Source organism: Bos indicus x Bos taurus, chromosome 3, assembly GCF_003369695.1.
Source record: "Bos indicus x Bos taurus breed Angus x Brahman F1 hybrid chromosome 3, Bos_hybrid_MaternalHap_v2.0, whole genome shotgun sequence".
Classification (NCBI taxonomy): domain Eukaryota; kingdom Metazoa; phylum Chordata; class Mammalia; order Artiodactyla; family Bovidae; genus Bos; species Bos indicus x Bos taurus.
The window spans coordinates 16,637,029-16,664,226 of NC_040078.1; the positions used below are offsets into that span (position 1 = coordinate 16,637,029).

General features: G+C 46.4%; 1 protein-coding gene across 2 annotated transcripts in view; it reads right to left on the reverse strand.

Annotated features, from left to right (window-relative positions):
- Positions 1–26,696, reverse strand: part of INTS3 (integrator complex subunit 3) — a 39,139-nt gene extending 12,443 nt beyond the window's left edge. The window contains exons 1-13 of one of the 2 annotated variants that reach the window (XM_027532905.1): positions 26,434–26,632; positions 25,917–26,062; positions 15,658–15,741; positions 14,726–14,809; positions 9,936–10,049; positions 9,656–9,740; positions 8,256–8,322; positions 5,870–6,014; positions 4,484–4,613; positions 3,110–3,207; positions 1,634–1,825; positions 631–718; positions 74–153 (exon numbers count right to left, since the gene is read on the reverse strand). In XM_027532905.1, the coding sequence (XP_027388706.1) occupies positions 74–153; positions 631–718; positions 1,634–1,825; positions 3,110–3,207; positions 4,484–4,613; positions 5,870–6,014; positions 8,256–8,322; positions 9,656–9,740; positions 9,936–10,049; positions 14,726–14,809; positions 15,658–15,741; positions 25,917–26,060 (1,311 nt within the window). In that variant the 5' untranslated portion in view covers positions 26,061–26,062; positions 26,434–26,632. Of the gene's footprint in view, positions 1–73; positions 154–630; positions 719–1,633; positions 1,826–3,109; positions 3,208–4,483; positions 4,614–5,869; positions 6,015–8,255; positions 8,323–9,655; positions 9,741–9,935; positions 10,050–14,725; positions 14,810–15,657; positions 15,742–25,916 lie in introns of both variants that reach the window. The other variant, XM_027532898.1, reaches the window with a different exon arrangement.
- Between the last annotated feature and the right edge of the window lie 502 nt (positions 26,697–27,198).

Here is a 27,198-nt window from a genome sequence, read left to right on the forward strand (position 1 = left end):
TGCCAAGGTTAGAAGGACACACACTTAGCTCTGCTGGGCGGACATGGGGAGGAAAAAGGGCTGTGGCACTTACACGGCACATGAAGTCCAGGAGTGTGGCAGTGATGGCTGGGTGGGGCTTCATGGAGTGATGCATGACCAGGATGGCTGGTTCTGGAGAGTGTGGAATTAAAGGGTCCCCCCACATCAGAGAGTCCCCATACAATAAGCTATCAATATATACGAACGGCTCCAGAGAGAGCTATGTCTTCCCCGCCCCCTTCTAGTTCTGCTGAGCAGACCCAAAAGCAGACACTCCCCGCAACGGCTCACAGCCCTCATCTCCCTTCCTGTCCAGCATTCGGCTTGGAGGAGGGAGGTAGCAGGAGATAGCACAGACTTTTCCTCTGCCTGGGCCCTCCCCACTCAAAGCCCGAACGTAAGGCTATGGGGTGAAGGGGGTGGCATGGTCGCTCAGCCTCATCAAAGCAATTTTCCTTCTAGGTCAAGGGAGCGCGGATGAGGAACAACGGAACTGCTGCAGATAAGCTGCCTCCACACCACGCTGCCCTGACATTCACGGCTACTACCACGGAGACAGGGCAGCGGCGCAGGGGGCTGGGGAGTGGCTGCCTGGGCTCAGTCACATACCTATGTTCATAATGCTATCCTTGTCTGGGCTAAAGAACAGCCAGTCGTAAAACAAGGCCAGCTTGGCATTAGAGGCAGCAACATTTGACTGGAAAAAAAAAAAAAAGGAGAAAAAAAGAGGCTAATTTCATCAACCAGCTCCCTTCGCTGCAGAAGCCCAAGGCAGATTCCAGGGCCCACGTAACTGCTCCATCCACGAAATTAAGTTTCTAGTGAATCAGGGTGGAACCGCCCCAGGGGTGAAGACACCCAAATCTGTGTATGAGGTCTCACCAACCAAGGGGCTGGGGATTGGTCTGGGTTCTTGATCCCACAAGGAGAACATCTGGGCCTGGGGGTCCCCTGATCACCCCTGAGCTAAAACACTCAGACTAGCCCCTCAGCTGCCTGTGCTGAGCTCCCCAGGCACATTCCTGAAGGGAAGACCCTTAGGCATAGCTTGCTATTATATCTGAATCAGCACATTCCAAGGACCCAGTCAGACAGGGGAGGGGGAACCCTGTCAGGAGAGGTCAGAGGGCAGCTAGATGCCAGAGAACAGTTTCCCATCCCAGGCACAGGGAGGAAACGCTGGGAAGGAAATGGCTCTACTGTGGATTCACCCTGTTCGAAGAAGGGAAGTATCCAGAGTTGATGCCAAAAGGCCCGGAAGTAAGGGTGTAAGGAACACAAGACCTGAATGTGAGTTAGGAACACTTCAAAGGAATAATCATACGTGGTTTCTGGAAGCTAACAGGAAAAGACAGGGATGCCTGAGAAACCCAGGCTTGGAGACTGGCAGTAAAGGTTCAGATGAAACTGTTCAACCCTAAACTCACATGGGAAATAAAAAGTGTGAGTAAACTTTGAGGCAGGGCAAAGACGGAGATAGTCAGGAGGAAGAGAGTGAAAAGGGGCCCTTCGGGGTCAAGTGGCCCAGAGTCAGGAGGAAGCATGGAGGTGTGGGACACCAGGGAGAGAGGGTCACCACCCTGTAGCCTCCACCCCTCACCCAGGCCCTCACCGTGCACGTGGTCAGCAGCCAGCCAATGATGGCCCATCGGGGCAAGATATCTGAACTCAGCACTTCATTGGAAGGGTGGACAACTCCACAGATGTAGCGAATGAGGTCACAGCGCAGAGACTGACTGTCTGGGGTTGACAGGTACTGACGCTGGAACCAATCCTGGTATCGCTTTTGTTGTCCAAACCGCACCTTGGGGGAAGGGAACATTAGAAAGAAGAGCTAGAAAGGGAGGGTGGAATCTCTGGACAGAGGGAAATGAGCGCCATTCATCTTTAGGTTTGACCTAGACCTCAATTTCTTCCCACGACTTAGTCATTAATTCCTATTGTCTCTTAAGTCTCTCTGCCTTTGGGAAGACATCCTGATTTAACTCTTCCTCGATTTAAAAAGAATGCTGTCTACTCAGCACTGACTGAAAGCTCTCCTAGGCCGAATGATGTAACAGGATCATTGTCTAAAACACAGAGATTCTCCAAACCTTCTTCCAGCCAAGTCCTTCCCCTAAGTGGACTCTGCTGCTGCTGCTAAGTCACTTCAGTCGTGTCCGACTCTGTGACCCCATAGATGGCAGCCCACCAGGCTCTCCCATCCCTGAGATTCTCCAGGCAAGAACACTGGAGTGGGTTGCCATTTCCTTCTCCAAGTGGACTCTAAGTGTGTACAAATAGCAACCTTTCCTAAGGGGAAGATCTAGATTTCCTCTTCTATTCCCAATTCAACCAAAATAGAGACGAGAAAGGTTAAAAAAAAAACAAAAACTAAATCAACATAGTCCAACAGAACATCTGGCAACGGTGGTGCCTACTGAGCTCCTAAAATGTAGCTGCTCAAACTGAGGTACTGGACTTTAAATTTTATTTAATTGTAACTAATTTAAATTGCAACATGTGGCTAGTGGCTACCAGGTGGGACAGCCCAGATCTAGACAGTTCTCCTGGATGACTTGGGGAACTGAAAGCTGGCTAGAGCAGTGGTTCCTTAACACCAGACTAGCTGCACAGAAGCTGCTGCCTGGAAAGTCTGTTAAAAATACAGATGCCATAATCAGATTCTCTGGGAGAGTAACATCCAGGAAACTGTATTTTAACACGCTCCTCAAGCAATGCTGTCATAATTCAGCCACCTTTGGAAACCAAAAGGCCGTAGCTCTCTTCCTGAGAGGTCATGGCTCACCCTGAGGAACCATGAGTTTCACAAAATGAACGAACACTCTCACTCTACTCTTTCAAAGCACATTTCACAATGGTAAATTACATTATCTGTATACAAGTATTGGTTTAATGACTGCTTTAGACAGATTGAAAGCTTCCTGAGAACTGGAACTGTTACGTCTTTCTTAACACTGTATCCCCAGTCCTTAGCTCTGTGCCCAATCGCACACTTGACCGGCCCTCCACCAGACACCTGCAGGCTGAAGGGAGAAGCGCAGCTAGTACCTGCAGCTTCCCTCCCTGCTGAAGTGGGTTAGCTTACCCGGGATGTCATGAAGAGGAGCTTAGTCTCCATGTCTGGGGTTAGACGACATGCTAGGAATTTTCGAGACGTTCTTGACTGAAGAAGCTGTAGGATACCTGAACCAAGTATGGAAGGAAAGATAAAGGAGAAGACTGAAGACCTGAAGGAGCAGAAGGCAGGTGGGTCACCTGGGCCGGGTTCCGATGGCCAGTGGTCTTGCTCTTGGGGAAATTCCAAGACACGAGCAAGAGGGGTTCTAACCAGCATCTGAGTGATGTGCTCCATCCAACCACCATCCCCAGGACCCAGAGGTATTCATTCTTTTCTTCTACTGGCCGTCCAGAGTCCCCTACTCACATTATTCCAGTTGGCAACATGTGGGAAAGTTAGGGAAAATTTTGGGACACCCTAGCCTCTCTTTCTGCTCCTGATGGTCCCACCACTGGGTCCTGGGATCAGTGTGGTGTTGTGGCATAAGCACGAGCTGTGGAGTCAGACAGACCTGGAGCCAAATCCTGCCTCTGACATTTACTAGCTGTGTGGCCTTGGGCAAACTACTTAATCTCCTTGAACCTTATTTTCTTTATCTGTAAATATGGAAAGTAAAATATCCATCTTACAGGGGTGTTCTGAGTATTAGAGTTAACATGCACGAGCCTAGCACACAGCAGGCACTTAAAACAACTCAGTACATGTTGCCATAAAAGAACAGTACAACGTAACACAGAACCAGAGCTAGCTTCTCCTCTCCTGACTTCTCAGTCCTAGACTGTGACACTCGTGTTACGTGTGCACATGTGCACATATCACACACATGTGCATGTTGGAGACAGGTTGGGGACAAAGCTGTACAGTCACTGTTTAGACCATAAGGACCCTGGGAAGGCAAAAGGGAGATGAAAAGGGCCTCGCTGGGGGAGGCACACAGACACGCTCCCTCCCCCACAGAGGATTTTGGCTAAGCTGGATCCTTGGAATTCAGAGGCATCACAGTTCCTGGGGAGGAGCCTTCGCTTACAGGACAAATTCCAGTGCCTCTGCTGAGTCAGTCTCACAAGCTGACCTCTGACACTCCTGACACTCAGTGAAGCTGGAAACTGGTCATTGGCTCACCTCTTGAGCCCAAGAGTTGGTGGGACAGGAGGAGCAGGAGGATTACAGCTCTCTATCTCACTTTTTCTTAAATGACAGACAGCTAGAGCTTGCCAGATAGGGACTGTCTGGGAACATGAATGGTTCTGTGTAGTCCCGCCGTTCCCACATCCAGCTGTCCCCAGCAGAGCTTGCCCAGTCCCAAGCTTCTTAAACCTGACTGCCAAAGCCTCTCCTATCCACCCACTTCTGCCCTCTCGATTGACCTCTCAAGGACAGGATGCCCCAACCTTTACTTACCTGTGAACTGAGGACTCAAGGCCTGAGGGTTATGGATAATATCTTTCCAAAGCAGTTCAAATTCTGGTATCCTGGCAACATTCTGAAGCAGTCTGACGAGGTCTCGGCCAACCATCAAACATTCCATGAACTAGATGGGGTGGGTGGTGGGAGACGGGAAAGAGAATAAAAACAAGAACTGTCTACCCGCTGCAGGGAGGAAGGAACAATATGTTACAGGGAGGGGAGGAAAGGGGTCGAATGGATTACACAATTTTTTCTGGAACCAAGGGATTGGCTCCAAGCTGTTCAAGGGCAAGAGAGCTGAAGTTGGGGACCGAAATCGAGGAGGAGAGGTTGCTGGAAACTGCTGTCATGTTAATCTGTGGCCCTCTCCTCCTAGAATGGTTTCAGTCCAGGTCAAGGAACACAAACATTCCAAAAGGCTAGGGCTGGTAAGTTGAGCTCCAGACACCTTACCCAGGACTTGCTTGGTCCAACAGAACTCTCTGTGGTAATGACAGCACCTCTAGTTGTGCTGTCAGAAGGATACCCATTTGCCAGATGTGGCAAATGAGCACTTGAAACGTGTCTAATTCAACTAAGGAACTGAATTTAAAATTTTATCTAATTACAATGTGTGTGTGTGCTTTTTTGTTCCTGGCCACACTGTGCAGCATGTGTGGCCCAAGTTCCCCAACCAGGGACTGAACCCATGACTCCTGCACCGGGAGCAGAGAGTCCAAACCGCTGGACTGCCAGGGAGTCCCTAATGTCAATTTATTTTAGCTTATATTGTGACACGTGGCTAGTGGCTACTGCGTTAGACAGCTTTAACTCTAGGATCTGCCTCTCCTGGGAGAGCTGACAGTGGACAATTCACTATCCCACGTGACCACGGCAGTTACCCCGGCAGGCAGGGGGCGGGTGGGGATAACGTAGCAGTGGAAACACAAGACAGCTTCTGTCTGGGACGTGCTGTGTGACAGCGCCCGTGAAGCTGACCAGGGAAGTCCCCAGGATGCCAGTGTAACCAACAGCGTTAAAGTAACTGGGGCTTTGTTGTTGTTTAGTCCCTAAGTTGTGTCCAGCTCTTTGTGACTCCACGCACTGCAGCAAACCAGGCCTTCCTGTCCCTCACCATCTCCCACGGTTCACCCAAGTGCGTGTCCATTGAATCAGTGATGCCACCCAACCACCATCTCATCTTCTGCCATCACAGGAACTAGGGCTGCTCCACACTGATTTCTCCACCCTGCTAGCCTCATCTGTCTTACAGTGATGAAAAAACAGCAGACCTTGAACCACCTTCAGTCTCCACCACCATCTCTGGCCCCAGGTCACCAGAGAACTAACGAGAGGTATCCCTTTCTGGGTCTCCCTTTCCTACGGGTTTTTTGTCCTCACCCGCTCCCGAAGCAGTGAGATGCAGAAGTCCACCTCCTTCTGCCTCAGGGCCTGGAGCTGGGCGGTCCCGTGGTGGTCGACGATGAGGCGGAGGTATGTGTAAACAGCCATGGCGATGAGGATGCTGCTCTTCAGTACCCATTCCCTACAGGGAGGGAAGACACTGAAGACATGGGCACCTGCGCTCCATCTAGACCCACCCAATTTACCCCCACACTTGGCTCCAGTGCCTGGGAAATGGCTGATGATTAGCACTGGGAGTAAGTTTCTGGTTCCTTAATTGCTCACTCGTGCTGTCGTTATCTATCTTGGACTATTAACTGGCTAAGGTGGGGACAACTTCCTCTCACTCTACCAGGTGCCCAATAAAGATAAGTGCTAAATGAAAGCAATCTCTACCCGTAAGTACTTAACTTCTAATAAAATAAGTTTGTTGACTCAGTCATTCAAACATTAACAGACTGCCTACCGTGCACTAAGCCTGAAAGAGGCACAAGGGACACAGCCTGCAGTTCTTAAAGTGCAGCCCAAGGACCTCTGGGGATTACCAAGACCCTTTCAGGACCGCGGAGATTTCAGAACACACTGGGTATGCTTGTCATTACCAGCTCAGCACATTACAAATGTTCCCCTGATTTGTTCTGGCCACTGATCCCACTCCCAGTCAATGAGTCACCTGCCTTAAATCATAATCTGAAGAGAAGAACATGATTTTGGATGGCAAAGCCTATTTTACTAGGAGTTTTAGACATTTCCTGGAGAAAAGGGGGTAATGGAAGAATTGCTTTTGCTTGAAGAGGAGTACTAAGAAATTGCTGTTGCTTGAAGAGGAGTACTAAGAAACTGTAGGGAGATTCAAAGACTCCAACGCTGGCTCAAATCACCAAAACTGGGGAGCTGTCTCCCCTAAACAAGCAGTTTGTAAGTGTTTTAGCACCCCTGCTGGAAGACAGGGAACCAGAGGAAAAAGATGGGGAGTTTAATTAATCCAACCAGGCAACATCCTGATTCCGGAAAAGGTGGCCTCAAGCCACCTAATTAATAGACTCTGGCCTTCTCCTTTCACAGAGTAAAAGCAGCAGCCAAAGCCACGGGTGGGTCCCCCTCCCCGACCTGTTACCTTTTAATTCCACACCCCTAAGAAGACCTGGGAAGGAGTGGGAAAGAAGGTGTGAAAGAGGACAGTTTTAAAGTTCTAAGGATTCATGTGCATTAAACGATGCAAGTTTTTTGGAGGGCAGGAGAAAAGGTAGGGCAGTTATCTGACACCTGTACAGTAAGACTGTGCTCTGACTGCCCAAATGAGAAAAATTCTGCTTTAAGGTATGGGAACAGAAGGTATCCGGCACCAGGAACAAAATTAGAAAAACCACTTCTTAGGAAGATTGCTAGTGGAGGTGATAAATGTATCTGAGACATGGGATGGGGTAATGAAGAGAAAGATCAAAGTGAAACCCTCTGACCCAGGATGTTAGGAAGGCCCAGTGACTTAAGACAAACAGAGATCTGATAAGAAACTGCTAGGAGCTCATGTGCTGTGCGCTGGTACCAATGATGGAGCATGTGCTGCCACCGCACCTGCGGCTGCACATCCAGGCCCGGGGCACTAGGTGGCACTGGCCGGCAGGGCTGGCACAGCTCTCCCGTTCCGCAGCGCACAGAACACAGCCATCTCTTTCACAAGTGTGAAGGGCTGAGGTCCATTCTTCTAAACCACTGGAAATACAGAGACTATCAGCCGTCTCAATCATGTGACTACTGTGGTGTCCTCTCCCAGGAACAGACTCTGAAATCACGCAACAGAAAGAGTGAGGCCACAGGACCAAGAGGTAGGCCTCACACCCAAACAAGCTCAAATATGCAACAGCCCTCAACCTTTCTGGTCCTTTACTTTGATGGAGAAGGGATCTCATGCCCTCCGCACCAATGGCCTCAGTGACCTCCTCATGCTCACCACCCCCTGTGCCACGTCAACAAAAGGAGGGCATGGGTAGGATGGACAGTTTTGGAAGGGAGAACAGGGGTACCTGCCAGGCCTGGGTGGTTGGCTGGCCCCACTCTGCTGAGTTCATTCTCCCTTACCTCCCGCCAAAGATAAACATTCCATGGAGGTCTGGATCAAAAATAAACCCTTATCAGATGAAATGAGTTTTTCCTGGGCTCTGAGGTATTTTAGTAAAAACCTTCTTTCCCACTCCTTCATCCCTGGGCCACAGCACAGCATTAATTCCGTCTCTTGCCACCAGTACGTGGCTGCTCCCTCCCCCACCTCACCGCCTCTAACCTATGGTGCTCTCGGGCCACTAAAAGCTCCTCACACACCCTTGCGTCCCATACCCAGTGTGGCCGCATCCAGCTCTTGCCCCCCCTTCACGACAGACTCTACCTCTGCTCCATCAGGATATCCAGAACACTCTCTGCCAACCAGATGTTTTTTGCCGTAACATCCCCACCTGATCAAAGGGGGAGAAAACAGAGAGTCAGAATGGCTCTGATTAGTGACTCAGCTCAGCCAGCACACTCCTTCTCCTTCTTACTGCTCCATCCCTGACTGTTATCCCATCCCTGATGCTCTGAGGGCTGAAAAAACTGTCTTTGTTTTGTCAGGCTTTACAATTTCCCTCTTTGCCTCCAGAGAGACGGGAAGGGAAGGTTTGGGGTTTTTCCAGAAATCAGAGCTGCTACTTTCCACAGACAGGGGGTTGCAGTGGGATTACTTTGACCCCTAAAAGGGAATGTCTGGGAAGGAGATATGAAAAGCCCACAGCTGGAAAGAACAGATGACATTTCAAATAGGGCCTGACAAGTCCAGGAGGCAAGCAACAGCTGCAGTCCAGCCACTGGATGTCCCAAATCCTGTGTTCAGCTCAAGACAGGCCAAAGGCTTTTGGTCTCCAGGTATCACAGTCTCGAGTGCTTGCTATGAAACTTCCTGGGGCAGAATTAAACAAGCAGTAATGCCAGATCAAAATCATAGGATCAGAAGTGGGGACTAGGAGTGCCAAACAGGGAAGAAAGTGCCAGGAGAACGGATAAAAATAGCCAGCACAACAACGCTATGCCTTGCCCCAGGTCCTAATGTAAAAATTCAATTTACAGAGTCACACATCACGTAGATTAAGGTTTATACACAGGAGTATCACTGTTATATAAAATCCTGAAGAGGAAGCAAAGAACCGAGGAGCAATGGTGAGGTAGAGAGACAGGGTCATATTTGCACAAACACATGTAATCTTGGGAAGAGAAGTAGCAGGGGCAGGACTCTTGGATAATCAGTGGTTCAGACAGATGTCTCTGAAGATAACGAAGCCTAAATGTCAGGGTCTGTTCTGTGACATAGTTTGTCCCTCAAACTGGGCCTAAGTGTTTAGGACATTGAGGTGGAGCCAGAGAAGATGTCGGGGGCTCTGAAAGTACAGTGAGATGAGAACCAATTATTTTACCCTTACTTCTCCCCCATTCCTTCCAGATTCTTCCTGATCCAATAGGCCACGAAACCCCAGAGTGAGGACTGGTTACAGTAGGCCAACAACAGGCTAAATATTCTCTATCAGGCCTCAAGTTTGGCAGGAAGGAAAATGAGGCAAGACTTATTGCTCCAAAAGGCCCCCTGTAACTTTTCAATTTCTTTGTGGAACATACGTGGCCAGAAGATGCCTGGGTCAAAAGGAAAGAACATAAACAGTCCAGGAATCAAGTCCCTTAGGCACTCAATCATTCTCCACTGCCTGGACTTAGGCATAGTGCATACTTCTTTCTTCTTTATGCTCTTGCCATCCAACTCACCGGCAATCTGCTTCATGAATGTCATGCAAACACCATCGGCTCCCAGAACCCCACTCTTCACTAGTTCCCGTACCAACCACACCAACTAAAGGAGAGAGAAAAAGACATATGAAGAGAAGGGCCTGTAAATTTGAGAAAGGGTCTAATCCAGTCATTTTATAAGTTAGGTGTACAAAGACAGAGGTGTGTTACCCCCGATTCCTCCTTCCCTTCCCCTTAGGAGAGGATCCATTTTCTGTTATGTCTCTGAGCTGGATCTCTCTTTTCTTTCTGGCCTTACCTGAGTACGGCAGGTATCCTGCAACTTCAAGTACTTCTCCATGAGTATCTGGTTGATTTTATTCAGAACAATATTCATGCCGTCACGACTCACCAGAGCCAAGTCCCGGTAACACTGTAAGAAGTGAGGTTTGTGAGCAGCCAGCAAGCTAAGGATAGGCTCCTGATCCCACTCACAGGGGGCCCCCTGCCCCCTAGCCTCTACCAATGGGATACAAGTGGCAGTGAAAAATTTTCTGCTCTAGAAGGCATGCTTACCATTCAACGACCAAAACACAAGACTTTCCACTCTGGAAAGACTTTCCACAAACCTTTCATAGGCTCCACCATCCCAAATCTATCCCTTGCTCTGTCATTCAGGGTGGGGATAAGGGACTGAGTTATTATAGTAAGACAGAAAAGCCTGCTAAGAAAGGATCCCTGTCCCCTTACCTCCCTCCTTGGGAAGCGTCACACTGTTTGAAGCCACCAGCTGAGCAAAACCAGGTGGAGGCCATCTGCTTTTCATCTGCCAGTAAAAGGTCACTGCAGAATGGGTTTGGTTGAACAGGCCGGAAAGGATCTCAAAGAAATTTTTAGACTTGTATTGACACAGCCAGATGAAACAAAGGGCTAGGAGTATTAAGGAAAGAGGATCCATGGACCAGGATCCCGGAAAGAAAGGGCAGACCCAAACCGAACTTCCTTAACGAAGCATCTTTCTTCTTTTCTCCAGGCTGCCCTTTACTTCCACCAAGTATTGAAGAAGGAGGGGTCCTTTAGCACATCTAACTCTGGGGGAGGTAAGGGAATGCATGCCAATTTCCTCTGAGAGCTCCTGTTTCTCTCACCCTGTCTCTCTAAAGAGACCAGACTCCTGGAGGACTACCTTAGGGGACCTCATTAGCAACCTCCTCAGCCTGCTGGGTTCTATGCTGTCAGGGTCTCGGCACAAAGGGCAAAATTATAGATAGGCAGTATCTCACAACCTCGGATGGCCAGTGGCAAGGACAGCATTAATAATAATAGCAATTATAACAGGGAACATGCATTGGCATTGTGCGAAAACTTTATATTCTACTTGCTGCATCCGAATCACATAGTCACCCTATTTATTATCATCTCTGTTTTTATAGATGAGGAAACAGGAACAGAGAGGTTAAAGTAATTTGCCCCAGATTACATTAGAGATAAGAGGAAGATTCAAATCCCAGCAGTCCAACTCTGGATTCCAAGCTCTTAATCATCCTGACACTATCGTCAGAAATAACTAAAAGGAGAAGAGGCTGCTGGGGATGGAGGTTAAGAGCTCACAGTGGCTTTTAGACTACTACATTCCTAAACTTGTTCATCCTAAGTGTTCAAAAGAGAAGTACTCCGGGACTTCCCTGGCGGTCCGTCCAGTGGTTAAGACTCGGAGCTTCCAATGCAGGCGGTGCAGGTTCGATCCTTGGTCTGGGAACTAAGATCCTACATGCTGTGTGGCATGGCCAAAAAATTTAAAAAATATAAAAATTTTTTTAAAAAAGGAGAAAAAGAGAAGTAATCCTCAAGACCAGCTGCTCCCTGGACTTGGTGTGTCTAGGGACTCCTAAGAGATTAGCTATCCTACTTCCACTTCTTCTATTATCCTTAAGTCAAATAAGCATTCCAATGAAAATACAAATACTTAGAGATTCCCCCATGTGCCATAAACTTTTCATACTCAAAGGAGAATTTGATTATCCTCTGACTCCATCTGCCAGAGGGAGGGCTGGGAGATCAAAAGTACGAGCAAGGGAACAAGAGGTAAGAGAAGCCAGTGAACTACTGCCAACTTGCTCGTCAGTAAATGTGGTTCAGCCCTGGAGCCTTCCCTAGAGGAGTGAGTCACAGGATGGGCAGAGGATGAGGGATGCAGAGGCAGAAGGGAGACCTATGTCAGGCCAAAGACAGAGACACAACTAATAAGCGAGGAGCTGTTTCCTTCTATTCAAAGGAAAGCAGAAATCCCAGAGATGCAGAAGAGACCCTAACAGGGAAGGACAGCCCCTCAGGAGACGCAGGGTCAGACAAAGCAAGTAGGTTCTGGCTGCCTAATTCCAAGCTCCATCTGGGACCTTATTAACCACAACTGCTGGTAATGCATGCAGCCGGGCACCAGGAGGATCACATCATATCATATTCTTGATGGTGCCAGTTGTCTCTCCAAACTCTGTGCCAGTGTGCTGACTGGCTTGGAAGATAAGTAGATGGGTGGAAAGACTCAGTGGGAAACAGAGGGTCCCAAAAGAGAGGAAAGGTGACAGGATGGTGCTGAGGTAGGATACCTGTCCTGTGCCGGGAACAGTGATGTTCCAGCCTCGGCCCTCACAGCCCTCAACTTTCTTTCTAGAGCCATCTGCCGAGAGAAGCACCTGAACCAAGAACTGCCAGGGCCTGGTGTTGTATCTTTGGTGACGAAGGACCTTGGCATCAGTGTTAAATCCTTTCCTATCACCTTTATCCCCTGACTACTAGAACCGGAGCAGAAGTTAAGGCCTTCAACTTAGCCTCCCACCACACGGCAGTCCCCCAGCCTGGCCTGCTCCCAGCGATTCAGTTTGGACATCAAATAGGAAATAAACTCAGAGAATATAAACACAAGGCTGCAAGTTAGGAAGGTAGATCTGGAACAAAATCCACCCCACCTATATTCCACTCTCCGCCAACACCTGACAGCTCTTTCCTTAACTAAGTTTCTGTTCCAGAGACAGAATTAACTCCAAGTAAATCCTTAGGAAACACTCCCCTTGGTTTAAACTGAAGCCTAAAACAATGTGTTAGGATCAGTTATCAGTTACACCCACCCACAACTTCTGCAGGACAGAGTATTCTGTAAGACAATCACCTGTTTAGGAAGAAGGATAAAGTACTAGGAGATGGGGCAGATTCTTCCACCACTCTCTGATCTGGCTCAAGGCCTCTGAATGAGTCATACCTGATAGTTCCTCATTTGCCTAAAACTGTATTCTCCTAATTCCCAGTCTCCCCGCTTTGTCTGAAGAGGCTCCTAGGTAGGGGATGTGCTGGGAAGCCTTCAGCGTGTGAAAATAACTGATGCAACCAACCCTGTCAACCAACAAGACCCAAGGAGAGGGCCTGGGCCACGCTCATGGGGCAAAAAGAAGACAAGGTGCTCTAGTGCTTTGTCATGGCTGGGTGGCCGAATTCATGACATAATAAGCTTTTATAATGCAGAGCCCTGTGACCTCCCACTGACTGGTCAGGCAAAGAGGTAGAAATACCATGGGGCCCTGCCCTCTTCACTGAGATTTACTGATTTACCCTAGCTGATTCAGATCTCACCTGAAACACAAATAAAACCAGTGGGCAAGACGAATCTGCACTGAGATGACTAAATAAGGTTTTAATTGTATGTATAAAAACTCACACGAGAGAAAACTAAACCTTAACCCCAACCCTTCACCTCCATCTTTGTCAACACTTTCTTTAAAACAGCGAGGCTGGGGTGGATCACATTACTGATTAACAACACCACCAAACTGGAGATGTTCATTTGTCTTTAAGGTTCTCAATGTAAACTTGCTATGAAAATGAAACGCCAACTTAACCCAATAATGTCCCAGCCCAGAAATGGCCTGGGAAACCAGGGACTTGTCAATACTCGCTGCCCTACCACCTACCCTCACCCCAGGTTTGCCATGACCGCAAGCAGCTAAGCCAGGGGACCATGGGCATCCTGTCCTTGTCCCTGAGAACGCTGTTCCCTTGGTTCTCCTTGAGCAAACAACCTCCAGGTTTCTTATAGGTACACTGAGAGCAGTTGGGGGAAGGGAACAAAGCCGCCAGTTTCACATGGGCTTTCTGAGAAGATTAAATGTTCGGATAGAGCCGAACACAATGCTGGACACAGCATGACTGTTTCCTTTCCCACTCCCTTTGTTCAAGGAAGGGGCAAGGATTAAACTGAATTCCCCCACACCAAGCTCTTCTCTGTTAGTGTCATGCAGTTAATGCCAGATAGAACAAGTGTCTCTAAACCATCACGCAAGACTCAAGGACACAGAAAGTGGAAATCCAGAGAGGCAAAAGACAGGATTTTGCTACTTTATTATAGAAACAAGGGAGTCCAAAGAGAACATCCTGCTCAGTCCCTCACCTCAAGGAAGGATCTCTCTTAAACCATTCTATTGATATCAATACATAAAAGAGACTCTTCCATTTGTGAAGCACTCCAGACTAGTTTTCATACAGTATTCCTCCCGAAGTCTGACTCCAGTGTATTTGTCTTCTCTTAATCACTACATTATTATGGCCATCACCTAACATTAAGCTTTCTAGGACTTCCCTGGTGGTCCAGTGGTGAAGAATCTGCCTGCCGATGCAGGGGATATGGGTTCGACCCTTGGTCCAGAAGATTCCACATGCCTCAGGGCAACTAAGCCCGTGTGCCACAACTAGAGGGTACCCCCTTGTCTACGACTAGAGAAAGCCTGTGGGCAGCAACAAAGACCAGCACAGTCTCTGGATTAAATCCCAACTCTTTCAGCCCTGACTCAAAAATCTACAATTTAAAACTCTTTAAATCCCTTTTCACTCTCACAACTGCATTTTCTTGCCTTTTACCTTCAGGATCTGAAGAGAAAGGAAGGACTTTAGTAAGAAAGTGACCCATTTACTAAGTGAAAAGGGAGTTGTAACTATATTTGGAGAATAAGATGATCCAGCCCTGGTCCAAGGGTCTGATACTAAACCAGTTAAACCAAAGTTCCACCATTCTCTCAGATCGTATCTGAGAAGGGAATATGGGGCCAGAGTAGGGAGTCTTACCTTCTGGGCTTGGGCTGGTTCAGTAAGGACAAGGGTGAAGAGGCCCAGGCAGATTTCCTCATGTTGCGGGGGGCCTTTGCATACCTGGGATAAGAGGAAAGAAAAAACTAGCTGTCACTCAAGAGAAAAGTTCTTAAGCACAGTTGCTCCCAGAAAACTTGGGACTCTTGAGTAACCTGCAAAGGAGAATCATCAGCTAAAAGTGATGGGCATCTATTTTAGGAGAGAGGTGGAGAGAAAGGATGGATCCATACTGCTTTCTCCAAGGCTTGATGAAGGCCAGAGGCAGAAAATAAAGTGTTTGAAATGGGGGGGAAAACCCTACTCCACACCTTAACAGTCTTTAGTAGAGAGGGAGCCGCAAAGAAACATAGTCAAGACTTTGGGCAAATCACTGAACCCCTGGGTATGTGTAAGGTGAAGACATAATAAGAACAATTACTAACAATAAATATTTATTGAACATTTACTGTGTGCCAGAAATTACTCTAAGTCCTTTCCATGTATTACTTTAAATCCTTCAACCTCAGAAATGTAAAAGATCAAATATGTGAGGATGATTTATAAAGAAAATTAGCCACTGGAGAACTGTAGTTATTTTTTTAAAGTTGTTATTTAATGATGCCTAAAGCAACCCACTCCAGTACCCTTGCCTGGAAAATTCCATGGATGGAGGAACCTCGTAGGCTACAGTCCATGGGGTCGCAAAGAGTTGGACACAACTGAGCAACTTCACTTTCACTTTCAAGGCTCCAAGAGATGCGACTCCCAGATTAGGAAAGACAGAGAGGAGTTGGGAAGCCTGGTTCAGCAAACCAAGACATTAGCTTCAACCCCTAGCTCCTAAACACTGAAGTCTTTCCAATCTTTCTGATTATGTCTAAAAGCTTTCAAAGAAGCAGAAATGGGTTCAAAGAGAGTATTATACTCACATAGGCATTGAGGGCATCATTGGCCTCTCTCTCTGAGACACCAGTAGTCATCGATGTCACAATACTCATACATCTTTCCAATCTCTGTGAAGGGGTGAGAAAAAAATTTAGAAGCCTTCATACCATCACCTATGACATATTTCTGGTCCCAAAAAAGCTTTTTAAAAATTTAAATCACGTCACATCTCCAAAGTAGAGAAAACCACTAGGCCATTCAGGTATGACCTAAATCAAATCCCTTATGATTATACAGTGGAGGTGATGAACAGATTTATTCATTGGGATTAGATCGGATAAACAGCGCCTAGAGAACTATGGACAGAGGTTTGTAACATTGTACAGGAGGCAGTGATCAAAATCATCCCAAAGAAAAAGAAATTCAAGAAGGCAAAAGTGGTTGTCTGAGGAGGCTTTACAAATAGCTGAGAAAAGAAAAGCAAAAGGCAAGAGAAAATGGGAAAGATATACCCAACTGAATGCAGAGTTCCAGAGAAGAGCAAGGAGAGACAATAAGATCTTCTTCAATGAACAATGCAAAGAAACAGAACAGAACAGTAGAATGGGAAAGACTAGAGATCTCTTCAAGAAAACTGGAGATATCAAGGGAACATTTCATGCAATGATGGGCATGATAAAGAACAGAAACAGTAAGGACCTAACAGAAGCAGAAAAGATTAAGAAAAAGTGATAAGAACACATAGAAGAACCATACAAAAAATGCCTTAATGACCAGGATAACCACAATGGAGTGATCATTCATCTAGAGCCAGATATCCTGGCTCTAGAGTGTGAAGTCAAGTGGGCTTTAGGAAGCATTACTACAAACAAAGTTATGGAGGTGATGGAATTCCAGCTGAGCTATTTCAAATCCTAAAAGGTGATGCTGTTAAAGTGCTGCACTCAATAAGCCAGCAAATTTGGAAAACTCAGCAGTGGCCACAGGACTGGAAAAGGTCGATTTCCATTCTAATCCCCAGGAAGGGCAATGCCAAAGAATGTTCAAACTAAGGCACAATTGCACTCATTTCACAGGCTAGCAAGGTTAACGCTCAAAATTCTCCAAGCTAGGCTTCAACAGTATGTGAACCAAGAACTTTCAGATATACAAGCTGGATTTAGATAAGGCATAGGAACCAGAGATCAAATTGCCAACATCCATTGGATCATAGAAGCAGCAAAGGAATTCCAGAAAAACATCTACTTCTGCTTCACTGACTATGCTAAAGCCTTTGACTGTGTGGATCACAATAAACTGGAAAATTCTTCAAGAGATGGGCATACCAGACCACCTGACCTGTCTCCTCAGAAACTTATAGGAGGTCAAGAAGCAAGTTAGAACTGGACAGGGAAGAACTGATTGGTTCAAAATTGAGAAAGGAGTATGACAAGGGTGCATACTGTCACTCTGCTTATTTAACTTCTGTACAGAGTACATCATGTGAAATGCTGGGCTGGATGAATCACAAAGTGGAGTCAAGACTGCCAGGAGAAGTAACAACCTCTGATATGCAGATACTACCACTCTAATGACAGAAAGTGAAGAGGAACTAAAGAGCCTCTTAATGAGGGTGAAAAAGGAATATGAAAAGCTTGCTTGAAACTCAACATGATAAACAGCAAGATCCTGGCTTCTGGTCCCATTACTTTATGGCAAACAAAAGGGGAAAAAGTGGAAGCAGGGACAGATTTTCTTTCCTTGGGCTCCAAAATTGCTGTGGCCAGTGACTGCAGCCATGAAATTAAAAAGATGTTTGCTCTTTGGAAGGAAAGCTGTAACAAACCTAGACAGTGTATTAAAAAGCAGAGACATCACTTTACAGACAAAGGTCTGTATAGTCAAAGCTATGGTTTTTCCAGTAATCATATACCAATGTTAGAGTTGGACCATAAAGAAGGCTGAGCGCTGAAGAATTGATGCTTTTGAACTGTGGTGTTGGAGAAGATTCTTGAGAGTCCCTTGGACAGCAAGGAGATAAAACCAGTCAATCCTAAAGGAAATCATATTTATTGGAAAGGCTGATGCTGAAGCTGAAGCTCCAATACTTTGGCCATCTGATGTGAAGAGCCGACTCACTGGAAAAGACCCTGATGCTGAGAAAGACTGAAGGCAAAGGGAGAAGGAGTGACAGAGGATGAGATGGTTGGATGGCACCACTGACTCAATGGATATGAGTTTGTGCAAACTCCGGGAGATATTAAAGGACAGGGTAGCCTGGCGTACTGCAGTCCATGGGATCACAAAGAGTCAGACACAACTGAGCGACTGAACACCACATCTCTAGACCTAACTACCAGTTTACAAGTCAAGTCACCATGGGGGTATAATCAGCAAAATCCAGAAAGTGTAAACCATGACAGGCTTCCTGGTTTCTTTAACATTTAAACTGCAAGGGGAAAAAAATAAATAAATAAACTGCAAGGGGAAAAGCAGGGAAGGGGAACCTCATGTATTAGACGAGGCTTAAGTGAATTCTCTGGTGGTCCAGGGGTTAGGACTTGGCGCTTTTACTACCAGGGCCTGGGTTTGATCCCTGGTTGGAGAACTAAGATCCCACAATCCATGTGGCAGGCCAAAAAAAAAAAAGACTTAAAATGACAACTCCTTGAACAGAATAAGGACTCACAAAACCACGCTGATATATACACACATGACAAAGAAAGAAGGGAAAGCTCTTCCTTACAGTGGAATGCCAACTGAAAACACAGAAGGAATGATGGAAGCATAACTGGTTCAGGGAAGTATCATTAACGCTAAAACTAGAGGTGAAACTTTCACAAGAGTATATAGTCACATACGCTCAAAATACTTCTTAATTAAAGAGAAAATAACTGAAGGGAATTCTGGAGGATAACATTTTAACCAAGCAATCGGAGTTAATATCCCGAGTAACGAGACAAACTGACAGCTGAAATTTCAGATAACCCAAATTGAGAGATTCTATAAAATAACTGGCCTGTTAAAGTATTTAAGGGGAAGGACTAAGAATAAAAGAGATAGTACACCTAAATTCAATGTGTGATTCTGGGCTGCTATAATGGACATTATTGGGACAACTGGTAAAATGTAAATATGTACTGTAAGTAATAGTAACATACTGATGTTAAATGTTCCAATTTAGATAATAAAACAGGGATTATGTAACTGAGAATCCTGTTCTTAGGAAATATTCCTGGAAGTATTTAAATCTTAAGTGGCATGCAGCTGCAACTTATTCTCAAAAGGTTAATATGTATACAAAATGAAAAGCAAATGCAGCAAATGTTAACAACTGGTAAGTCCAGAAGAAGAGTATTAGAGTTTTATGTCTTAACAGTTTTTCTATAAGTTTGAAATTATTTTAAAATAGTTATTAAGAAATTAAAGGGACATGTCAACTGAATGCAACAAATGTGTGCTCCTTGTTTGATTACTGATCTGAAAAAAAACACTTACAAAAAGAATTTATGGGAATTCCCTGGTGGTCTAGTGGTTGGGAGTCTCTGTTTTGATGCTTGTGGGCCCAGGTACAAGCCTTAGTCCAGGAACTAAGATCTCACAAGCCATGCCACACAGCCCCCCCAAAAACCCCCCAAAACAAGAAACCCAGTAAAGCACATGAGAAACTTAAGGAGAAAAAAGAAATCTTAAAAAAAAAAAAAAGGATTTATGAAACAGTCGATTTGAACAATGAGTATTTATTACATTGAGGAATTATTAATATTTTAGGCATGCTATTGTGGTTATGTTAAAAATAAAAAAGTCCATCTCTCATAAACATATATATGAAATACCTACAGATGAAATGATATACCTTGGATTTGCCTCAAGATAATCCAGAGGAGACTGGATAAAGGGAGATACAAGACTGCCACGTACTGGTAAGCACTGAAGCAGAGTGATCGCTCCAGGGCAGTTACACTACTCTCTCTACTTTTTCATGGTTGAAATGTCCCTCCAAAAACTTAAAAACTAAACTTTAAAAAATAAAAAATAAAAAGGTGAGAGTAAGAAAGAAAAGAACTAGTGGAGAACAAAAGGCCAAACTAAAACTTCCAGGGTCTCTAGTGAAACAAAGGTGAGGAGCACTGTATTAAAATCCAGGTGGGGCTAGTGGTAAAGAACCCGCTTGCCAATGCAGAAGACAAAAAACAGAAGGGTTCACGAGGAAACTAGAGTTGAAAGAGACACATGTACCCCAATGTTCATCGCAGCACTGTTTACAAGAGCTAGGACATGGAAGCAACCTAAATGTCCATCAGCAGACGAATGGATAAGAGAGCTGTTGTACATACACACAAAGGACTATTACTCAGCTATTAAAAAGAATGCATTTGAATCAGTTCTAATGAGGCGGATGAAACTGGGGTCTATTATACAGAGAGAAGTCAGAAAGAAAAACACCGTTACAGCATATTAATGCATATATATGGAATTAAGAAAGATGGCAACAATGACCCTATATGCAAGACAGCAAAAGAGACACAGATGCAAAGAACAGACTTTTGGACTCTGAGAGAAGGTGAGGGTGGGATGATTTGAGAGAATAGCATTGAAACATGTATATTACCATATGTGAAATAGATCACCAGTCCAGGTTCTATGCAAGAGACAGAGCGCTCAGGCCCGGTGCACTGGGACGACCCTGAGGGATGGGATGGGGAGGGATGTGGGAGGGGGGTTCAGGATGGGGGACACATGTACACCCATAGCTGATTCATGTGAATGTATGGCAAAACCCACTACAATATTGTAAAGTAATTAGCCTCCAATTAAAATAATTTTTTTTAAAAAAAGAGAAGGGTTTGATCCCTGGGTCGGATTGGGAAGACCCCCTGGAGGAAGGCATGGCAACCCCCTCTGGTATTCTTGGCTGGAGAATCCCATGGATAGAGGAGCCTGGCAGGTTACAGTCCAGAGGGGTCGCAAAGAGCTGGACACGACTGAAGCAACTTAGCACCAGCATGCACCAAGGACCATTCTTAATTATAAAGGCAAACTCTGTAACACAATATGTGCTCAATATTCTAAGGAGATTTTAAGTCACAGATCCTGTTTCAAAGCATTTAATACTAAGGATAAAGAAAATATTGACAAGGTGTTTCTCATATTAGTCAGTGAGCCTCTTCCTAAACTACCTAAACTACTTCCTAAGTCTTTTAAAACATCTTGTTGAGAATTACTGACAAATAAGGACATAGGAAAGAGGTCTAGAATGAAAGACCATCATGTTTCTCCTTTGACCATCATCTTGAAGTTGTCTACATCCATCCCTACCTAAGAGCAGAGTAGAACTGAGTATTAAGGCAAGGAGCTCCCAGAGCCAAAAAAAATTCAACCTAAATTAGGCCCAAAGCTGCTCAGGTTTGACAACGTCACTGTCCAACATCAGGTCTGACTATCCTCCAAATTAGGTCACATCAGCGTGCTTAGCCTTAATCAACAGCACCTGTGTACTTGTGAAAAGGAGCTGTGAGATCACATGAAGAGCTGAGCTGTAAATCTCACAACCCACCTCTCCCACAATCTCTGAGATCCATCATTACCTAGTCCAGCTCCTATATGATAAAGGGAGGGAAGAAAATAACCTCAGGTTGTATTTTCTCTTTTTAAGTCTTATCCTTCTTCATCTAAGGCAGTTATCAGTTCCTCCAGTTGCTAAATCTAGGCTGTTCTTGCTGGGCGCTCTGGGAGACCCTCCTTACCCGGCCTAGGTTAACAAGCATTTTCAGAGTGGAGGAAGATGGTGAGTAAGCAGCAGCACAGCATCATAAAATCCTAGACATCACTTTGTGATAAAAAGGAAGAAATTGCTGCTGAATCAACAGAGATGCAAGAGAAGTCAAAAGAGCAGCTGGCTGTGGAGCCAATGGACAAGCAAGGAAGAGGAGAATCCCTCCACCACTTGAAAGCCTTAGGCTAATCTTAGGTGAGTTACTTAAATTATCAAAACTTACTTAACCTTTTACTTATAATACTCTGGTTTTCTCACCTAAAAAAAATAAGAGACAGAGCCCATATAAGGTTGCTTTGAGGACTAAACAAGGTTAACATACGTGAAAGCACCTAGCATATAGCCTCAGTTGAATCAGACTCTATTCCATCTGTGAAGCAGCCCAGCGATCACACAACTGAATCCATGAGGACCAGACCCCCCTTCAGTGCTCCGTGCCACTTTTAATGGCATGTCCTCAGAGACTCCTGAAAACTGAGCCCTACACAGGACATTGGTAAATCCCTAACCAGGCTGAAAAGCTTCCTCTCCTACTTTTGCCTTCTGTGAGAGAAGAGGAAAGAGTACAGGAGAGGGGAGAAGGCCTGACAGATGGACCCTGCACCAAGATCCGGGAGCAAAGCTGGACGGCCGGCCTAGTTCCTCCCAGTGATGTAACACAGAGCCCTTGCACTGAACCACGTTTCTCTAGGCCCCTCCTCGGTATCTAAGCTCCACTCAGAGGTCTGACTCATTTCTATGGGTCACTGCCGAGTCAAGAAAGAAAACTGGCATCTTGCAACAGGGAGGCCTAACTAAGGATGTAGAAAATGGGAGAGTCCAGAATTTGGATGGGTGAATAAAAGCAATGAGGAAACAAATATGAGGGTCAGTTCTTCCCAGGCAATAGAAACATATAAAGGATACTGCTCTTCTTGAACTACAGAAATTTCTTTTCCAAACAGAGATGAGTGAACTAATTACAAATCATTCAGAGTGACTGGAGGACCACACCTCCACAGAGGGCTGTAGAAAGCCAGATCCCTACAATCTTACTAGATTGTACCCCTGCTTCCCCTGGACAACCGAGGCCCTCAGTAAAGACGGAACCACACATGAAGTTGCCAACAACTGCTGGCAGAATGACCGTTCAGAGTAAGCCCTTCACGACAGCACCTCAGAGAGTTTAGTAAATATTTACCACCTCTAGGAGCTTCTAAAATAATTTTTCTAGTACTAAGACTACCTTACCATGGTTTCCATGACAGTAGCAGTAGATGGAGAGCGGGTGGAAAGCAGGGAGGCCTTCTAGTTTGCGAGTATATACCTGAAGCTGGAGCCTATAAAGTCTGAGGATTGCTCTAACCTCTCAGTGTCTCCTCCTTCCTCCAGGTAACATACAGTTTGCTAAAAATTATATTATTTAATGGCGTCCCAGGCTGTTCATGGTAAAGAATCCGCCTGCCAAGCAGGAGACTCAGGTTTGATCCCTGGGTTGGGAAGACCCCTTGGAGGAGGACATGGCAGCCCACTCCACTATTCTTGCCTGGGGATTCCATGAACAGAAGAGCCTGAAGGGGTATAATCTATGGGGTCACAGAGTTGGACATGACTTAGTGACTAAACAATAACAATAATAAATACTTAAATACTGTCCCCTTATGGGAAGTCAGTGGCCTTCGGAGACTAAAATTCAAAGGCTTAAGGAAAAGATATGATCTGATCTACAAAATCCCTAAGGACTCACATTAGTACAGGGTTACTGAACAAACTGGGTTCCAAGTATTCTACAACCGAGTCACTTGTAAGTGAAATGAGGATTTAAGGGGAAAAAAATCAGAAATGACTCAAAGCCCATTCCCTGGAGAATCTTCACAGACTGGATGCGCCTTGGAGAAAACCTAGAAGGGACATACCTCTAACCAAATGCAAAACTGAGACCTGTCCAGAGCTTAAGAGGAGGTTCCAGCTTGTTTGAGCCACAGCCCCTGCCTTTAGCCTTGCTTCAAAGTGGACAGGGTCCTTCTCCACAGAGGAGTGGTCGACCAGGAGCTTTGAAGGCTTGTGAAATTAGAAGCTACGTGTTCTAATGGCCTCCAATCTTTGGCACTATTTTTATCTCATTCCTCAAATATGGATGGGGATGGGCAAGAATTCCCCATTCAAAGAAAAGAACAGGGCCAAAGAGAAGAAAGGATACGACACATGGTCCCTTGGGTAGAAGGGTCACAGCCCCTGCCTGTGATGCTCCTCACCAGCACTTCACACTCCAGGCCTCGAAGGGCCTTTCCTCATCACGTCCAGCTGACTCTGGTCTCTTTGCAACCCTCACTGGGTTTTTGTTTTTACCTTTCTTCTGAGTGTTAACTCAGTCTTTAGATGATAACCTCTGGAAGGCAGGCCTTGGGTCTCCCTACTGTGTTCCTGGGCAATAGGTGGGACTATGCTGCAAACAACCAAGCCAGAACCACCAGAGATCAGTCAATACTAGGTTTTGAGTGCGGAGATGCGTGACAAGACCCAGAGAAGAAGCCAGTAAGTCTTAACCTTAGTCACTCTGATCTAGTGCGAGCCACACACGAGGTTAGAAACTGGTAAGGCATGTTGGAAAATTCAGATGCAAAGGACAAAGGGCATAGAAGGAAAGGAGGAAGGCCAAGACAAGCTGAGAAACATCTAAAGCACAAAGGATATCAAGAAAAAAAGGAGACCTTCCCTCCCCCTTCTTTCTGGAAACAGCTGAAAGTTCACTCTCAGACAGTCCAAAAGAGCAAGAAAATAAATGCTTCATCCCTTATGAGATCCCCTTTTGCCATATTATTTCACTTGCTAGCAAACATGTCACTCCTCAAGGAATAGGATGCTGTGGTACAAATTAGAACAGGATGACCCTTCCGGCAATCAGGGTGGGAAATAAACAAGGGTTTCACTACCCTTGGGGTCTTTTCCCCTCCACCCAACTGCTGCAGTGATCAAAGGTAATCGATGATTTTCTTGCTACAATTCTAGAGCTCTAGTGCTAGAACCCAGGGCTCAATAAATACTTTGACAATGACAGTGGTCATTTCTAAACATGTAGATAATTTAAAATGCCAGGCAATTCTGGCAGTCATTTGTATTTGTTTCGGGAATACATTACTTTTAGCACTGTTAGCTGCCTTGTTAGTGCAACAGGTAGCACTCAAAAAATAGAAGCATTTTTTATGTTCCTAATTGGATTTACCTTAGCTGATAACAACAGAAGACAAACTCTGATTCATCTCATACAGAATTACAAGGGAGAAGCATGATGGAAAGTGTGTCTGTGAACAGACATATTTGATGGATAACCCACAAGGTTGCTGTCCAGGTGCTTCTTGATTCACAAAGCTCCTTTTTGTATGTGTTCTGCCATCCTGCATCTGAACCAACATTCCTTCAAACTTACAGTATGAATTCCACCTATCTGCTTGACCACCCTCTAACATCTGATCAAGAGCCGTGACAAAGTCAGAAGCAGGGAAATTGCCCGTGAAGAGCCTAATAATTTACTTGTCCCGTCCCCGGATAACCACTGAGTTGAATGTATTAGGTCTTACAAACAATCCAGCCATCATGTCACACTTCTCAGTCTCATATTCCTAAGTATGTCTCTTCATGTATGAAGTGAAGTGAAGTGAAGTCGCTCAGTCGTGTCCGACTCTTTGCGACCCCATGGACAGTAGCCTACCGGGCTCCTCTGTCCATGGGATTTTCCAGGCAAGAATACTGGAGTGGGCTGCCATTTCCTTCTCCAGGGGATTTTCCCAACCCAGGGATAGAACCCGGGTCTCCTGCATGGCAGACAGACGCTTTACCGTCACAGGAAAGGGATAAATGATCAACTCTGGATTGTCAGGGACAGGGCAAGAGGAACAAGTGGGGGGAGGGGTCAATTATTCAGTAGTCTAAAATCCCTATTCGGGCCCAAGGCATCGCCTCACCCTACCCTCTTTCTCAGCATCTGTATGTTCCCTCCCTTGTGTGTATGCCATTTGGTTGTGAAGGACAGTCCCCTAGGTCCCATTCACCCATAACAAAATACAACTCACTTTTCCTTAGGTCTTCACTCATTCTAAACGCCCACTTAACATCACCGGCAACTGAGGGTCTAAATGAAGTCAACACTATCTAAGAGGAGGCTCCAAGGTCTAGTGCAAGCTCCTATCAGACCCACCCCCCAAAACACCTACACACACATACATTACTCAATATATGACCCTACTGAAACAGGGTTAAATATTAATTATAGCTGTGGCCTATATGTGAAAGGAATGTCAAAAATAAATCCAGTAGATCTGGATGCTACATCCCTTCCTCATCAACACATCCCCCCTCCACCCATTTTCACAGTAGTGGCTGCTGTTGCTATGACAACCTGTCCAGGAAGTTGGCCCACACTTCTTCCTTCAGGAGCAGGAAGTCAGGAGCAGTGTTTGTGTTGTCTTAGAAAAAACTTTAAGGCCTCCTCCCCCACCCCCACCCCCCATCCGCTCCAGTATCCCTCCTCATCCCCATTTCTTAACTCCCTTCCCCACCCCCCACACCTACCTCCTCTAACTCATCCTTGGCATCCAAACTGGTTGAAAGTAGCAGCCTCCCCCCTCCTGGGGCTCCTGCTCCCGCTCCTCCTCCACCTCCCGCTGCTCCCGAAGCAGCTGCTGCTGCTGCCCCCTTTCCCTTCTGTAACTCCATGGCTGCAGCCGGGAGACGGGAAAAGGCCCGGGAGTGGATGGGTAGGAAGTCCTAGAAACGGGGAATCTAGGACTGACAAGGATGGGGGGCAAGAGGGACAAGGCGGGATAGGGGGTAAGGGTCCCTGGCCTCTGCACTCGTCCCTCCTCTCCGAAAGAGCGCTCCTGTGCAGGAGGCGAAGGCAGGCGGGCCTCTAGGTCGTGCCTCTGGACTGGCAGTGCTGAGGAAACGCCGTTAGCTCCTAAGTATGCAGGGCTAAGGGTCTGCGCCCCTACGGGAAGTGTAGGAGAGGCTTCTGTCCCTGAAGAAATGGAAAAGGAGCCCTTTCTGGCTTCTGACCCTAAGAGAAGCTGGGAAAACCTTAAGTTTCTACCTCAGGAGGTGGGGGAGAAAAGGAGTCCTGCCCCTGAAGTAGGGGGTAGGAATCCTTCCTGGCTGATGCCCCAAGGATTGGGGAGCGAGGTTCCTTTGGTTCCGGCCCCCAGGGGGTGAGGGTGAGGCAGTAAGCGCTATAGGAGGACACGGACGACCAGCTTCTCCCTACACCACACAGAGGCGGCCATGGTGGAAGGGCGGGGGGTGGGAAGGCCAAGAGCGACGGCGGGGGAGGGGGAGGAATCGTGGAGGCCTGCGCCGGAAGTGAGCAGTCGCGGTCCCTGGACTCCGCCAATAGCGGCTTCCGCGGTGGCTCTCAGTCTCGAAGGAGTAGGCCGACGTTGGCCCACAGGCCTTTACCCCGGCTGCCAATAGTAGAGAGCAGAAGAGAAACCAGTCTGATGGACAGCCAGAGTGTCCAATCATATTCCTCTTCTGCTCTCGAAGGGCGGGACGGAACGACTTCCCGGAGGTGGGCGTGAGAGATCAGGAAGGAGAGAGGCTGCGCCTGCGTGGGTTGACGCGCGTGCGCGGCGCTGGCTTCCACCCTCCTTTCCTCCGTCGTTCAGAAGCTAGGGTGGTACTGGAACCAGGGCACTGTTCGTCCCTAGGTGGCTTTGAGAAACCCGAATCCTAGTTGTGAATTGACATAGCAGGGCCAAGGGGCAGAACCCTAACCCTTAAGCAGTGTCAGAGCAAATGCCATTGGATGGTGTGAAGCCAGCTGCCAGAGCTAAGAGTATATATCACACAAGCTATTGGA